The following is a 17,847-nucleotide window of genomic DNA, read 5'->3' on the forward strand; positions in this document are numbered from 1 at the left end:
GCAACATCTTTCAATACCTATGTATTTCTACTCGTAACAAATTACGTAATGTAACACAATTTTTCGTGCTTGACTGTGGAGATTTGCAAGTGCAATGACGCGTGGGCGCATACGCACCTGTCAAATCACAGTAACTGCAAACAACATGTCTGCATAATTTCCTCGGATAGATTAAAAAGTTGTTTGGACGAAGACGTGTTACATATCAATTTACTTCTGATCCATGACGCATGATGATGAAAGGACCACTTGTACATCCAGTGGAAAATTGGTGAGTACACATTTTTAACGGTCTTAGAATGCTATGTGAGCTATATGAATGCTATGTTCTATGTCCAAAGTTTATAAAAAAAATCCAAGCTTATTTTCTGAGTACGGCGTAGGACTATCTAATGGTTTATTTATATCTGAATTATAAAATGCAAAAAAATAAAATTTAAAAAATGGGACTTCCCTAAAGTGATTACCTTTACATATCCAGCCATCTATTTTCTTAGCCACTTATCGGGACGAGGGTTGGGGGAGTGCTGGAGCCTATCCCAGCTATCAATGGGCAGGAGGGAGGGTACACCCATGTAGACATGGGGAGAACATGCAAACTCCACACAGGGAGGTCCGGGGATTGAACCGGGTCCTCATAACTGAAAGGCCAATGCGCTTCCTCATAAAGCAGGGCCCTCGCGACCCACTCGCTGATTCGCCATATGCAACCATATGTACACAGTCTGGCGAGTCTTCTTTGTCTTTTGGCTTGTGCCGTTAGGGGTCGCCGCAGCATGTCATTTTTTCCATCTAAGCTTATCTCGTGCATCCTCCTCTCTAACACCCACTGTCCTCATGTCCTCACTCACAACATCCATCAACGTCTTCTTTGGTCTTCCTCTCGCTCTTTTGCCTGGCAGCTCCATCTTCAGCACCCTTCTACCAAAATACTCACTCTCACACATGTCCAAACCATCGAACTCTGCTCTCTCTAACTTTGTCTCCAAAACATCCAACTTTGGCTGTCCCTCTAATGAGCTAATTTCTAATCCTATCCAACCTGTTCGCACCAAGCGAGAACCTCAGCAGATTCATTTCTGCTACCTCCAGTTCTGCTTCCTGTTTTTTCTTCAGAGCCACAGTCTCTAATCTGTAAATCAGGGCCTGCCTCACCACTGTTTTACAAACTTGCCGTTCATCCTAGCGGACACTCTTCTGTCACATAGCACACCAGACACCTTCCGCCAGCTGTTCCATCCCGCTTGGACCCATTTATTCACTTTCTTCCCACACTCACGATTGCTTTGTATTTTTGACCTCAAGTATTTGATGTCGTCCAACCTCGCTATCTCTTCTCCCTGGAGATTCACTCTTCTTCCTCCGCCCCTCTCATTCACGCACATTTATTCTGTTTCACTTCAGCTAATCTTCATTCCTCTCCTTTCCAGTGCGTACCTACATCTGTCTAATTGTTCCTCGACCTGCTCCCTGCTTTCACTGCAGATCACAATATCATCTGCAAACATCATGGTTCAACTGGATTCCAGTCTAACCTCGTCTGTCAGCCTATCCATTACCACTGCAAACAGGAAGGGGCTCAGAGCTGATCCATGATGCAGTCCCACCTCCACCTTAAATTCTTCTGACACACCTACGGCACAACTCACCACTGTTCTGCTGCCCTCATACATGTCCTGTACTATTCTAACATATTTTTCCACCACGCCAGACTTGCGCATGCAGTACCACAGTTCCTCTCTTGGTACTCTGTCATAGGCTTTCTCTAGGTGTACAAAGACACAATGTAGCTCCTTCTGACCGTCTCTGTACTTTTCCACGAGCATCCTCAAGGCAAATAATGCATCTGTTGTACTCTTTCTCGGCATGAAACCATACTGCTGCTCACATATACTTACTTCTGTCCTGAGTCTAGCCTCCACTACTTTTTCCCATAACTTCAATGTGTGGCTCATCATCTTCATTCCTCTGTAGTTTCCACAGTTCTAGTTCCTGGTCATTCACACTTGCATCTTTTACTCAACATTCTCTCCTGTTTTCTTCATTCATTAACTTCTCAAAGTACTCTTTCCATCTACTGAACACACTACTGGCACCGGTCAACATATTTCCATCACCTTTACTTGCTGCACATGCTTCCCATCTCTATCCCTCTGTCTGGCCAACCTGTAGAGATCCTTTTCTCCTTCTTTCGTATCCAACTTGGTGTACATGTCGTCATATGCCTTTTGTTCAGCCTTCACCACCTCTACCTTTGCCCTACGATGCATGTCAATGTATTTCTTTCGCCTCTCTTCAGTCCTCTCCGTGTCCCACTTCTTCTTCGCTAATCTCTTTCCTGGATGACTTCCTGTATTTTGGGGTTCCACCACCAAGTCTCCTTCTCCCCTTTCCTTCCAGAAGACACCCCAAGTACTCTCCTGCCTGCCTCTCTGAAAACCTTGGCAGTAGTATTCCAGTCTTCTGGGAGCTCTTCCTGTCCATCTAGAGCCTGTTTCACCTCTTTCTGAAAAGTCACACAACATTCTTCCTTTCTCTGCTCTACCTTTTTATTCTTAATTTTCCTACCCACTACCAGAGTCATCCTACACACCACCATCCTAAGATGTCGAGCTACACTCTCCCCCACCACAATTTTACAGTTGGTAACCTTCAGATTACACCGTCTGCACAAAATATAATCCACCTCCATGCTTCTACCTTCGCTCTTGTTGGTCACTCTATGTTCCACTCTCTTCTGGAAATAAGTGTTCACCACTGCCAATTCCATTCTTTTTGTGAAGTCCATCACCATCTGCCCCTCAAAGTTCCTTTGCTGAATGCCGTACTTACCCATGACTTCCTCATCGCCCCTGTTTCTTTCGCCAACATGTCCACTGAAATCTACACCAATCACATTTCTCTCTCTGTCTGGGATGCTCAGGACAACTTCGTCTAGCTCCTTCCAGAATTTCTTTTTCAACTCGAGGTCACATCCAACCTTTGGGGCATAGCCGCTTAACACATTATACATAATACCCTCACTTTCAAATTTCATCCTCATCACTCGATCTGATACTCTTTTCACCTCCAAGACATTCTTAGCCAGCTCTTCTTTTAAAATAACTCCTACTCCATTTCTCTTCCCATCTACTCCAAGATAAAATAATAATAAAAAACCTGCATCTAAATTTCTACCCTTACTCCCTTTCCACTTGCTCTCTTGGGTGCACAATATATCAACCCTTCTTCTAATCATCATGTCAACTAACTCCTGATCTCTTCTGTCATAGTCCCACCATTCAAAGTCCCTACACACAGCTCTAAGGTCTGTACATTCCTCTTCTTCTTCTGCCGACTAAACCGTTTTCCTCCTCTTTTTTTTGTCTTCGATCTACATTATCTGAATTTCTACCTACGCCTTGCAGATTAACAGTTCCGGGGGTGGGTGTCGGAAGCCCGGGCCACGACCTAACCGTTATGGTATGGTTCAAATGATGAACGCTCATATATGTTGGGCACAGTTTTATGCCGGATGCCCTTCCTGACGCAACCCTCTGTATTTATCCGGGTTTGGAACCAGCCGACAGGTTGCACAATATTGAGCTGCCCAACGGTCTGCAGATAGTCAAAAAAGAAGAAGCAATCAAATAAACAAAGTCAGCACATAAGATACACAATTCACATACTACCTAATCTATGTTAAAGTTAACGTCAAATGAAAACAATCTCATAAACACAGTCAGCACATAAGGTACACAAATCACATACTACCTGTGTGAAAATATAAAGGATATGACGATTTAAAGGATATGGGGATGGAAGAGATTCAAACCACAATGGCTCTCACTCTTGTAGTTAAAGATTGAGTCCACGTTCGATGTTTCTTCAACGATTTGATCACAAACGCGTCTCATTGTTAGCAAGCTAAGCTAAGGAATACTAAGCCGATAAGCAAGTTTAGTTTGACGTTTCCACTAGCCCAACTTCTTATGGGTACTCACAATCCTCGTTGTATACGATACATAGGTTTTGCAAGACACGTAGGTATTACTAGCATTTGATGTTTTCCTCCTCACTAAATATTAGAATACAAATGAGTTTAGTTTTTAGCGATCTAGGCTAAGCTAGCTTAAGCGGAGCAGCTTCAACGCGAATGATATGGCTCCAATTTGGGTACTAAGATTGCACAGATGATGATTTTAGACCACTGAAGTCTTCGCCAAGAGCATCCCACGTTGATTATTCAAAACATTTGGTCCAAATTCAGAAGGATTTATTGATTTACGATTAGGCTGGCCAGAGCCTCCTGTTAAAGCTACTACCAATTTGGGGACCGGAAGCAAAAGCCATACTGAGTCTGGGGAGTAAACTTTTAAAATGGCGAAACTGGCGAACGTGTAAATTGGCTGTTTATCCTAACATACGATTCTGTAGTGTTGTAGACTTTTATGTATATTATAAGAATTCGTATTTGATTCCTGGCTTTAGCGTGATGAAAGTTTTGTCGAAAGCTATACCGGAAGTTGAGCAAATAATTCTTTACATCAGAAACAACTGCATCTGGGTTCCGCGTCAAACCCATGGTTTCTCGCCATCATTTCATGCGACCTGTGGATGCTACGGAAGACGTCCTTAAGGAACTGTCTCAAAACAGAAAGTATAAATGAACTGTTAATTGTTAAAATTGAAAGCATTGAAGAAGAGTTGTTTGATTTTGCTAAAAAGTTTCTGTAAATAGGTGATCAGAGAATGTTTATGCCAGCAATCATGCAAAAACTTAGTGTTGAACAGTGATGCTATTTTCTACAGTCAGGAGTATAGAAGAGAAATGAGAAACTTAAAAAATAGAATTCCTTGTATCACATTTACAACTGAATGTTATTTGTATGCATGTAGAACAAGAAAGATTATTCGTCATGTTAGTAGACCCCAGTTTAACCGCATGTGATTGGCTATTTTTTGGCTATGATCATGGAAAAGTGGCTAATGAAAATTTATTTTGGCTAAAAAAAATGTCTTATGATGAAAAAAGGCTAGCCAGGCCCCTGATAAAGTATGTTGTTGCTTACACTGGCACACTGTGAGGCCAACGCCTTACAGCTGCGCCACCGTGCCTCCTCATAAAGTATCTTGTTGCTTACACCAGCACACTGTGAGGCCATTGTCTTACAGCTGCGCCACCGTGTCGCCTCATAAAGTATGTTGTTGCTTATACATTACTGCCACGAGAGGCTATAGTTAGGTGGCTAATAACCAGTAATGGTGAGGTGCATGCAAATTTCCCCAGCTGTTGAACGAGGCTAAACTGTGATAGCCACAGCTTTATCCTGTCAAGTTGACCTCACTGGAGGTTAAAGAATGACAAATTCAGGTGCATTTTCTCAGTTTTGTTGTAGTTTGGTGCACAAAACATTGGTATCTTGGCCTAGCTAGAATGAATGGTCTATAATGCTAAGCACCAGCAACGTCACGGGGCAGGGTCAAGGACATTTCTTCCGGGTTTGGCTGTGAAAGTTGGCGCATATCCAGATAATGCGTGGATTTAAAAAAATGTTCTTTATTTTCATTTTTTTTTTCAATTAATCTCCAAGATATATGTAATAATAATATTAGTTCAGATTGGAGGGCCTATTGTAAATGTGAATTTTGGACAAAGTCCTCCTTTAAGGTCTGTACCTCCTATGGACTGTTTTCGACCACGTGACCTCATCCAGACACGCCCCCATGTTGGATGGGTTCACTATCGCTTTTGCATACAGACCTGAGTAACACAAGTGTTCGTATGACTGTTAAAAGTGACGCATGATGGCTAAAAAGACTTTGGAAAGTTATCGGGGCGTATTAGACGTTGTTTCAAGAAACCATTAAGACAAGAACTGTGCTTTGATCAACAATATCGATCCATATGCCTTGGAGAAACACAAATTGAGCAAGAATTTTGTACTATGGGCATCCGTAACCTATCCGGACATTGTCAACTATCTCCTCTTCTCAACAAACGCTTACACCATGGACCAACTAAAGAATTACAAAGGTCTGGAGGCCTACAACCAATTCACCAATGGCTGGGTTTGTGATGTGGCGGGCTCTATTGGAAGCAACTTGACTCCTCACTACTTATGTTAGCGCACCGCACAAAGCAATTTAAATATGTAGGCTGAAGCTACTTGATTTCTGAGTGAATGGTGTTAAAAGTATTCATTTGCCTGATTACAGTCACCCTTGTGTAAAATTATCTTTGTTATACCAAAAAAAGAAGAGTAGATTATTATTATTTTAGTTTTTACAAACGTGCACATAACTATCACTTCGGAGGGATGAAAAAAGCAAGTGCAAACCAAATATGTGAAACAATGAAATAAAGATGAAGACGGATTCATTATAGAGTACTAGTGGGGTAAATTCAGTTCAGTTTTAGTTGCTTTCGTGGGTTGACAGAAAATACAGAATTTCAGAGACATGCAATGCATTCACACACGAGCATTATGTAGGCCCTTGGCCCCAAAGAATACTTCTCCTTCACAGAACTTAATTATTGCTAAGTAGGCGTGAAATTCTAAAAGGTATCCAATACCTACCAAGAACAAGATTCTCCGAGCAAACTCTGATATAAGGGAATGATTTGGCTGTTAGATCGGCTGTACTGATACGAGACAGCCACAGTTGTCGCCGTTTGGTTGATAACTGCTGAGTATTCTCGTTCTAGTTCTTGATCACAGATGCCAGTCGAAAGAAAGACGCTTTAAAACGCCCACTTTCATTTGAGCAACCGATAATATAGCAGTGCGCCTCAATTCATATGCCTAGGGGTAAGGGGCGACGTGACGGGGTGATGTGTAAATGTAAGTTTGTGTGGTTTGCATGACCGCATGAGCCAATATTGCACAACACAACATAATTAACTGTAGACATTTTTTTTTGTAACTATCTGAGTTCACGTTGATGATCACTAAACAACATACGAATGAAAATGCACAGCTGGGCTGTGTCACTCACGTCTGTGGATTCGTCCAACTGCAGTGAGAAATACAATCTCTGATGTCCTTCCACACATCAGCCATGGCTTCAAAGCACCGTGTAATTGTACTCCTTTACAGCTGCAGAGATTTTATTGAAGGTAATATTTCCGCCTTATTTTTAAAAGATCAGAACAACGAATATTGTGTGAAAAGTGACTGCTGTGGGATTGGGATTTTAGTTCATTCATTTTTCTCATTGTCAGCTTGCTTTTCAGCGGAATGTCGGGGTCGTATTTTCCATGAACAGTTTAAAAATATTGCTACACATTTCACTCCACTGGCAGATGAGGCAAATGCACTTAGAAAATGACATTGTGTAAAATAAGTCCACATACAATTCTGTATAAGTGATTTGTTGTTTTCATTTTCATATTCATGCCAGTATCCATACTCATGTTTGAAAAGATTTAAGTTAAATAGGGGAGAACTCGCTCACTAGCGTGTTTTCCTGTACTAAGTGTCGTGTTTGCACATGCCCGGTGAGCTCAAGGTCAGAAAAATACAGCTGTCTTCTTTTTTTTTCCCAGCTCGCCGTTGTGATCAACACAAACTACCTGGCGAACGTGATCGTTGCATTGAGCACCCCTGTTCTAAAACTTCATGGGCATGCTGCAAATGTTAATCTTATATTAATGTCTCTAAGGATCTAAAACATCCCAAGTATTTAGATTTGTCACATCGTTTTCCTTAACAATGTGTGTATGTTTACCATGCTTTTTGCCTGACCGAAAGTCAGAGCCTATTGCCCATGGGGACATACATAATTTATGCAGAGTGCGCAGTCTATTTTTTATTCTCCGTCATTGCCATATCCACAGTAGCCCGAGCAGTCTTTCTGGTGACGTAATGTGCAGTGGTTGTCAACCATGTTCCCACTGTGACGTTCCCGGAAGAACTATGGCTAACTGGCATTAGAAAGAGACCTTGAAATTTGAGTATTTCACCAACAATAATAATAAATAGGAATGTGACATAAAACCGGTAAGACATTCGATGCCACAACAGTGATCCTCGTGCATCAAAGATAAACGTGCGCTGTGGCTAACTCATTATTTTCCCGAACAGCCTCTCCTCACGGGGGTCGGGGGCGTGGTGGACTCTAGCCCAGCTATCTTCGGGTGAGAGGCGGGATACAACCTTAAATTGTCCACAGGTAATCGCAGGGCAAATGTAAACATACAATGATTGTCACTCGCGGTCACAAATGGAAAATTAGAGTCTCCACTCAAACTACCACGCATGCTTTTTGGATGTGCGAGGAAACCGGAGTGCGTGGAGAAAAGCCACTCAGGCATGGAGAGAATAGTAAACCCCAGACCGGCGGGGCAGAGATTTAATTCCTGGTCCTCTAAACTGCGAGGTAGATATGCGAACCAGCCGTACTCCATACCGCCTGTTTGTCATATAGTAACCGGAAACAAATCAGTTTTAAATATGGCATGGGGGGGGGGGTAAGTATGAAATGAACACACCTGCTGTTCGAAATCCAATTCGAGTCTGCATCTTGTAAACTCCGTCCAGGGATTTACTTTGTGGCTCGCTCTCTTCTTTAGGGCCATAGAGGTTCTCCTCGAACTCTGCTGTCGTGCTTGCACACATTTTCACACGAAATAGCAACACTTTACCGTCACACTCGCTCTCTGCTGACCGATGTGTTGCGAACAAACCCGTCTCTTAGCGTCCAGCTAACAAAGCTAAACACAGCGAGGCCGAGAAGCTTCAACGTGCACCGAGACGAGGTCAAACGGACACGAAAATTCAAATAATACATAATTCAGGGAAATTGAGTAGAGCGGGTTGAAAGTCGTATTTATCATGGGGGCGGGGGGATACAGTAAATCTGCTACGAACAATCTACGGCTACTCCAATTGGACAAACTTTGTTAACGAGGGGTTAGATCGGAAAAAGAAACCGCGGAAAAAAAAATTCAATTTACAAAAAAACTGCATTGTAACGCGAGTACATGGTCCATGGGACCGTTTGCCGTGAGGTTACCGAATGGTTATAACGTGGCTTGAAATCGCAATGCATTGAGGTTTTAGGTTTTGGTCAGCTGGCTCCTGAGAAGGTAAACAAAAGCTTTAGAGGGTGAAGAAATATGTAAAATTGCCAGGAACACGTGGAATTTTACAAGGAAAACTTTACCATAATGCCAGAGACAGATATCCGTCTTAAATACATGCCTTTTAATAAGGGGTCTCAAACTGGCAGCCCGTGGGGCCATTTCCAGCCCACGAGACGTTATTTTGTGGTCCCAACCTTAATCCTTCTATTCTTAGCCGCTGACCAATCAGAGGCCAGAGATCTGCATAAACCACGCCCCTTGTTGGCGTCCGCCCCGACCTCAGACAAAGTCGCATGGTCCAGTATCACTTTTGTTAGCGTTTTATCGCGTATTTGGGTTCTTTAACAATAGATATGGTTAAGAGGTGTAGTCACGGACTTTATAATAGTGACGACAGGTATCCTGAAAGGCTAGTTAGTGGAGTTCAATTCGTACCCTTTCCAAAACCGAAGACCCAGTACGAAAAATGTCTTCGATGGATCAAACTTTGTGGAAGACCGCATCATCAACTGAATCCATCAACCGGAACAGATATGTTTGCATGAAGGTAAGTCCTATATTTGATTTTCAATACATTTCTCATATAAATGAATTAGCAGTTCTTCGCTTGCATAACATAGCTACGTGTGAATGATTGACACACTTGATCTGTGTTGAGCGATATTTTGCGATGATCTGACTGCACAAACGTGTCTCTTCGGCGCTCCCGAGCTAAGCTAAACCGGACTTTGTTTGTTTGCACGAAGGTATGCCCTATATTTGATTTTCAATACATGTCTCATATAAATGAATTAGCAGTTCTTCGCTTGCATAACATAGCTACGTGTGAATGATTGACACACTTGATCTGTGTTGAGCGATATTTTGTGATGATCTGACTGCACAAACGCGTCGCTTTGTTGCTGGCTACGGTAAACCGGACTGTGTTTGCACGAAGGTATGCCCTATATTTGATTTTCAATACATGTCTCATATAAATGAATTAGCAGTTCTTCGCTTGCATAACATAGCTACGTGTGAATGATTGACACACTTGATCTGTGTTGAGCGATATTTTGTGATGATCTGACTGCACAAACGCGTCGTTTTGTTGCTAGCTACGGTAAACCGGACTGTGTTTGCACGAAGGTATGCCCTATATTTGATTTTCAATACATGTCTCATATAAATGAATTAGCAGTTCTTCGCTTGCATAACATAGCTACGTGTGAATGATTGACACACTTGATCTATGTTGAGCGATATTTTGTGATGATCTGACTGCACAAACGCGTCGCTTTGTTGCTGGCTACGGTAAACCGGACTGTGTTTGCACGAAGGTATGCCCTATATTTGATTTTCAATACATGTCTCATTTAAATGAATTAGCAGTTCTTCGCTTGCATAACATAGCTACGTGTGAATGATTGACACACTTGATCTGTGTTGAGCGATATTTTGCGATGATCTGACTGCACAAACGTGTCTCTTTGGCGCTCCCGAGCTAAGCTAAACCGGACTTTGTTTGTTTGCACGAAGGTATGCCCTATATTTGATTTTCAATACATGTCTCATATAAATGAATTAGCAGTTCTTCGCTTGCATAACATAGCTAAGTGTGAATGATTGACACACTTGATCTGTGTTGAGTGATATTTTGCTATGATCTGACTGCACAAACGTGTCTCTTCGGCGCTCCCGAGCTAAGCTAAACCGGACTTTGTTTGTTTGCATGAAGCTATGCCCTATATTTGATTTTCAATACATGTCTCATATAAATGAATTAGCAGTTCTTCGCTTGCATAATATAGGTAAGTGTGAATGATTGACACACTTGATCTGTGTTGAGCGATATTTTGCGATGATCTGACTGCACAAACGTGTCCCTTTGTTCGCGGCTAATGAGCTAAACTAAACCGGACTAGCAGTCCTAAAAGCCTTCGACGTGCACCGAGACACCAAGACTGAAGGAAGGATGTTTGAGGACACTAAAGTAGTGATTGTCGTACTCGGTCGGCACTTACGTAGGTTCTGCACTAATTCAAGAATAATTATTGAGGGGAGCGCGTGACGTTACACAAAGAAAACGAGAGAAACAACTCTTAAATCAAGCCTCGCCTTCTTTTCCTTCATACAGCGGTTCACAAATGGCTATACAGATACACATACAGATTCTGCACACAAGTGTGATAGGTAACACGAAAATAGGAAACTGTCAATGACGAATTCTTCTTTGGGTTATAATATATTACATTATGTGGCTTCTCGGTCTTCCTCTGACTCCGGAAAGATCTCGCGCTAATATCAATGGTTTCTCCGTCGATATGCATGTAAATACCATTGAAATACCCCTCGCTGAAATACTTGAAGCCCTGCTGTCTGCTTTTCAACAATATTTCACTGTTAGCTAAGAACGCGAGTGAGAAATCAGCCGCTAAATCGAACAGTTTCGCTCTATTCTTTTCGTGATGCGCCGCCATTTTTGCTAATTGTTTGTCTGAGGTTAGCAACAGTGGGGTGACATGACTTCAGGAGGCCTGGTTAAGTGCCCTGTACGGAGGGGTCAATTGACCTGCTGAGTTGCTAACCTCAGACAAACATTAGACAAAATGGCGTCGCTGGAAGAAAAGTCGAGAGCGAAATTGTCCAATTTACCAGCTGATTTCTCACTCGCGTTCTCAGCTAACAGTGAAATATCGTTGAAGAGCAGACAGCAGGGCTTCAAGTATTTCAGCGAGGGGTATTAATTCATTTATATGAGACATGTATTGAAAATCAAAAATAGGGCTTGCCTTCATGCAAACATATCTGTTCCGGTTGATTTTAGATAGATTCAGTTGATCATGCGGTCTTCCACAAAGTTTGATCCATCGAAGACATTTTTCGTACTCGGTCTTCTGTTCCGGTTGATTTTAGATGGATTCAGTTGATCATGCGGTCTTCCACAAAGTTTGATCCATCGAAGACATTTTTCGTACTGGGTCTTCGGTTTTGGAAAGGGTACAAATTGAACTCCACCAACTAGCCTATCAGGATACCTGTCGACACTATTACAGAGTCAGTGACTACACCTCTTAACCATATCTATTGTTAAGGATCCCTAAGACGTGATAAAAGGGTTAGGGTTAGCTCTACTGAACCATGCGACTTTGTCTGAGGTTATGGCGGACGACAACAAGGGGCGTGGTTTAGGCACGTCTCTGGCCTCTGATTGGTCAGCGACGCGGCCCACGCAATTTCTACGGAGGGGTCAATTGGAAGAACAACACGAGCAATGGATTAATTGACAAAGAACAAACGATCGGCGTGAAAGAAAATCAACCAAGCAACTTCATTCGCTGGACATCGACGTGAATAGGGTAAGCAGAGTGAAGTTGCGAGCGGCGTGGGATATGCCATATACACAGTGAGTCTGGTTGTACTTTATTAACGTATTTAATGATGTAGCTATACTATACAGCAGTAGCAACTTAAAGCATAAGGTAGCATGCATGTATGCTATTTAAAAAGGCACCCGGAGGAAATCTTGAGTTCGGTTCTACTTTAATGAAGTATTTAAAAACATTGTAAACAGTGAACTTTGTTGTACTTTATTGAAGTATTTAAAAACCTTCCATACACGCTATCATATGGTTTCGGCTAGTATCTCTATATGGCTATACTGTATAACAACATAGGTAAATACTTAAATAAAGTACGACTGAACTCACGATTTATACTGTTAAATATGTCAGTAAAGTATGTACCACTGAACTCGGTTTCCTATCCGGTACCTTTTTAAATAGTGTGCGTGAATGCTCCCATATGCTTTAAGATAATGTTGCTGTATAGTTATATCCTTTGCAGCGCTAAACGTGGATGTAAATAACTTTTGAAGTGCATGTTTTGTGTCAAATATTTTCTTCGCTCAATGTTTTGTTGTCTGCTGGTTGTGCTGTTTTGTTTTCTGTGGTGTAACGGTTTTGGTTTGGTGTGAAACGTTGGTGAAGATAGTGTCTTGATTGGGGGGTGGGGGTGGGGGTTGTTCTTCTGCTTACCTAAATAAAGCTGCGATTGTCCCTCACTGTCTCGCGAGCGTCAAATAATACAGGAAAACGAACCAGTTGTACCTCAAATTTTTTCTCATTCTCCATCTAACATGTCCGGTTGTTTTGTACCCTGAAAATTGTGTTTAGTTCTACTTGTAACAGTTCCCCTCAAACACTCAGGATCACATCAGAATCAGAGCTGGTATTAAAGGCTCTCAAAGTTTTTTACTATACATATTAAGCAACAGATAACGCGAGAGCACTGTGCAATTTTGTAAATTATTTTGTCACCCTGCTCCCCAAAATGCGCTTTGTTGCAGCTTTCAGCCATAATATACGCCAACCCCATTTAGACAAACTTTTTTTTTCCAAACGCGCAGTAACACGTCTAATCATAAACGGAATTCTTGTGACTGATTGAATGGTAACATGAAATTCCAATGTCTTATACACCATCTATTGTCTCAATTTCCTGCATATACTTTGTGTTTATAACTTCTTGTGAAAGTAAAATTAAGTTTGTCCCAGGAACTTTGCCGTACTTAGCAGCTGTATATTGGGGGTGACAGAGGAAATCTATCTTTGTGTTCGTCTTCCTTTTTTAAGGAGACTACCCCACGAGCTTCACGAAATATTTCCTCCTGAATTAGTACGCAAAGCCCCGAAGCCTCGGCACAGCGTGGCCACCACGACCTTACTGGACTAAAACATCATTCAATGAGTTTTCATGTCCTGTTGAAACCCTGTACGAGTGCGCTGAAGGTACTCGGCCTAGTTTAGCGTAGCTTGCTAACCAAGAGGGGCGTTTGTTGTCACCGCATTGCCAAGCAGAGATCAAGTGTTGTTATTGTCGTGTGAAAATGTGTGCAAGAAGGACAGCAGCGTTCCAGGAGGAACTTGGCCGACTAATGTTACGACAAAGTCAAAATTTGGACGCTGTTTGCACGAAGCCTCAAGTTGGATCGAGCTCAGCAGGTTTGTTTACTTTTTACAGTACTTGTAAAACTGATGTACAGTACATACACATCTACTCTTCACTTTGTCCAAATAGCTTTGTCAGCTTTTTCCAACCTGTGCAGATTACACGATGAAAAATTCGATAAACCTTTTTTTTAATTTAAATTTCCTTTTTTCATATAAACACTGAACAATGTAAGTCATTCCTCAAATAAAACATATTGTAGATTATGAGGCTGATGTCGAATTTTACAATATAATCCAGTAATATAGATTTTCAAAAAATAAAAATACAGAAGAGGGCTTTATAAATACAAACTAAAATAACTTAAATCTACTACAAAGAGGAAATACTTTAAGAGCTTTCTTATTTTTTTTATTCAACTTCACAGATTTATACCTAAGCAGAAATTCGTTCATCCAATGATTTATAGAGGGCTTTGTGTTAAAATACAGTATTTGCATTTGGTAATGAAAAAAAATAACTTTCTTAATAAAACAAATTTACAACAATCCAAATTCTTGTCCCTAACAAATGCACCAAACATAATGAACTCCATCCACCAAAGTGACAATTTAATGTTTTTAGAGTGAACCCGTCTGTGAGGAGTTTGCATGTTCTCCCAGTGCCTGTGTGGGTTTTCTCCAGGTACTCCGGTTTCCTTCCACATCTCAAAAACATGCACGCTAGGTTAATTGAAATTTATCTGAAGGAGTGAATGTGAGTGCGCATGGTTGTTTATGTAACCTGCAATATGGTGCCAACCAATTGACCCCGCTGTAGAAATTGCGTCATCCGCGTCGCTGACCAATCAGAGGCCAGAGATCTGCATAAACCACGCCCCTTTTTTTGCACCCGCCGTTCCCTCAGACAACGTTGCATGGTCCAGTTTAGCTTTTTTTACCGTTTTATCGCGTATTTGGGTTCTTTAACAATAGATATGGTTAAGAGGTGTAGTCACGGACTTTATAATAGTGACGACAGGTATCCTGAAAGGCTAGTTAGTGGAGTTCAATTCGTACCCTTTCCAAAACCGAAGACCCAGTACGAAAAATCTCTTCTATGGATCAAACTTTGTGGAAGATCGCATGATTAACTGAATCCATCTAAAATCAACCGGAACAGATATGTTTGCACCAAGGTAAGCCCTATATTTGATTTTCAATATATGTCTCATATAAATGAATTAGCAGTTCTTCGCTTGCATAACGTAGCTACGTGTGAACGATTGACACACTTGATCTGTGTTGAACAATACTTTGCGAGGACCTGAGTGCACAAACGTGTCTCTTTGTTGGTGGCTAGCGACCTAAGCTAAACCGGACTAGCGAGTCCTAAAAGCCTTCGACGTGCACCGAGACACCAAGACTGAAGGAAGGATGTATGAGGACACTAAAATAGTGATTGTCGCACTCGGTCGGGACTTACGTGGGTCCGGCACTAATTCAAGAATAATTATTGAGGGGAGCGCGTGACGTTACACAAAGAAAACGAGAGAAACAACTCGTAAATCAAGCCTCGCCTTCTTCTTTTCCTTCATACGGCGGTTCACAAACGGCGAAAATAGGAAACTGTCAATGACGAATTCGTCTTTGGGTTATAATATATTATATTATGTGGCTTCTTGGTCTTCCTCTGACTCCGGAAAGATCTCGCGGTAATATCAATTTTTTCTCCGTCGATATGCATGTAAATACCATTGAAATAACCCTCGCTGAAATACTTGAAGCCCTGCTGTCTGCTCTTCAACGATATTTCACTATTCGGTAAGAATGCGAGAGAAAACTCAGCTGGTAAATCGGATAATTTTGCTCTCGTCTTTTCTTCCTGCGACGCCATTGTGCTAAATGTTTATCTGAGGTTAGCAACAGTGGGGTGGCGTAACTTCAGGAGGCGTGGTTAAGTGCCTTTATGGAATGGCTCTCATCATCACCCTTTCTTATTGTATTAGTGAACATTGAAGATTATATTTATTGGAAAACTCCTCACACTGTAACAGACCCCTCTAGTCCTCAATTCCTCTATATATACAGACTTTCTACTACACCAAATATATCAGTTATTCCATACAGAATAACATCTTTAGAAAAGATCTATCCCACCAATGTTTTTAAAAATTACATTGGGGAAATATTCCAGAAGGATTGTCTTTTTTTTAATAAACCCAATCAGTCGGTTGAATTTGAGAACATTATATCATCACTTCAAAACCAGTAACATGTACACCTCTCTCGAAATTTGTTCCTCCATATAAACTTAAAATTAAACGGCATTAATTGTCTTCATCGTTTTATTTCTATTGTGTTTCTCTCTCTCACTCTTGTACGGTGCATACTTTTTTTCCTTGCTCTGATAGCTTTGCCTCTGTTTACATTTTTCTTGCTGATAAGTTTGTTGTTCTTCTAAACATTTTAGACCAACAACTCCTGGAAGATTTTAAACCTGTGGGATTGTATTTTTTCTTTTGTGTGGGTAGCCAGTTGTTGCAATATTCCAATATTTTTGGATACCATCTCATCATTACATGAGCGTGGTCTACTAATCAGTGAGAACAACACCAAAATACTGTTTTTTACTAATAACACGGTATTTGATATCTCTCAAAAAATTCTGGAGGTCACTGATCAGTACCCAACTGTGAAATCTGTCATTATACACATTGGGGCCCTGGATGTTCTCAAGCAGCAATCAGAGGTGCTTGAGCGAAATTTTATTGATCTCCTAACAAAACTGCAATGTTTGAATGCTGAGGTTTTTATAAGCGGTCCTCTCCCACTTGTACGATTAGGAGATGAATGTTTTTCGAGGCGCCGTCAATTAAATAAGTGGTTAAGCAAAGTGTGTACAACACTATCCTTGAATTTCATTGAGAATTTCTGTGTTTTGTGGGAGGGCAGATAACTTTAAAAGGCAAACAGTTTCTGTCTAAGTCGTGAATGTACAAAGTCTGGCCCGGGGCCAATTATGGCCCGTGTTCAAATTTTCACTGGCCTGCAGCCTCTGTTAAAAAAATCAATTACATCTGGCCTGCTTGCACCATTGACTGCTGTATAAAATACTCCCAAACTATTTTACATTTCAGCAGAAGATGGCAGTGGCGCTGTAGCCGTATTCTTGTTGCAGTTGACAGTTTCACCACACCCCAGTTAAAACATGGCAACTGTAGCGAAAAGAAAAGTTGATCGCGGGTGCTACTGATTCCAGAACAAGTGGAAATTGTAGTATTTTTTTTTTTTGTGGAAATACACAACAAATGTCTGCCTAATTTCCCACAGACTGAAGCTCTTTTCAAGGAAATCAATGTCAAGCGGCATTACCAGACAAAACATCCTAACTACAGGATGCTTACTTGAGATGAACGTGATTTTTCCAATGCCCCTTCTGACATGGAAGCTCTTTTCGAAGAAGAGAGCATCTCACAATCGAGTGAAGTGATTTTCGGATTTTTCCAATGCCCCTTCTGACATGGAAGCTCTTTTCAAAGAAGAGAGCATCTCACAATCGAGTGAAGTGATCAGGGCAATATTACCCTGCCATTTCGAGCCATATTTAAATGATATGCAGATCACTTCTAACAACAGACTCTCCGACAGTATGTATGACAGTATGTAGCGTACTCAGGAGGACCCAGGCCTCGCGAAGTAACTACTTAAGGGGTACCCAGACACCGGTGGCCGGTGGGGGGGAAATCTCCTTTCTGCTCCCACACAGGGCCAAACCACCTCCACGGCTGATCCACCTTCGTGTTGGGGCCAACGTCGAGCCCACCAGTGATTAAAAACACCGACTGCGTACGTCGGCACATTTAGCACGCC

At 41.5% G+C, this 17,847-nt stretch overlaps 2 protein-coding genes across 7 annotated transcripts in view; one reads left to right on the plus strand and one right to left on the minus strand.

Annotated features, from left to right (window-relative positions):
* Positions 1–8,951, minus strand: part of LOC133495460 (gastrula zinc finger protein XlCGF57.1-like) — a 36,196-nt gene extending 27,245 nt beyond the window's left edge. The window contains exons 1-2 of one of the 2 annotated variants that reach the window (XM_061810122.1): positions 8,474–8,592; positions 6,979–7,079 (exon numbers count right to left, since the gene is read on the minus strand). In XM_061810122.1, coding sequence (XP_061666106.1) covers positions 6,979–7,036 — 58 coding nt within the window. In that variant the 5' untranslated portion in view covers positions 7,037–7,079; positions 8,474–8,592. Of the gene's footprint in view, positions 1–6,978; positions 7,080–8,473 lie in introns of both variants that reach the window. The other variant, XM_061810121.1, reaches the window with a different exon arrangement.
* The window catches only part of LOC133495459 (gastrula zinc finger protein XlCGF57.1-like), a 31,275-nt gene continuing 21,588 nt past the window's right edge, over positions 8,161–17,847 (plus strand). For 4 of the 5 annotated variants that reach the window (XR_009793577.1, XM_061810119.1, XM_061810120.1 and 1 more), the window contains exon 1: positions 8,161–8,361. Coding sequence is in view for 4 of the 5 variants with exons in the window: in XM_061810119.1 (XP_061666103.1) it covers positions 8,241–8,361 (121 nt within the window). In the remaining variant the exon portion in view is untranslated. Of the gene's footprint in view, positions 8,362–13,569; positions 14,050–17,847 lie in introns of those variants that run through there. The other variant, XM_061810118.1, reaches the window with a different exon arrangement.

This window comes from Syngnathoides biaculeatus, chromosome 22 (genome assembly GCF_019802595.1).
Source record: "Syngnathoides biaculeatus isolate LvHL_M chromosome 22, ASM1980259v1, whole genome shotgun sequence".
In the NCBI taxonomy this organism is placed as follows: domain Eukaryota; kingdom Metazoa; phylum Chordata; class Actinopteri; order Syngnathiformes; family Syngnathidae; genus Syngnathoides; species Syngnathoides biaculeatus.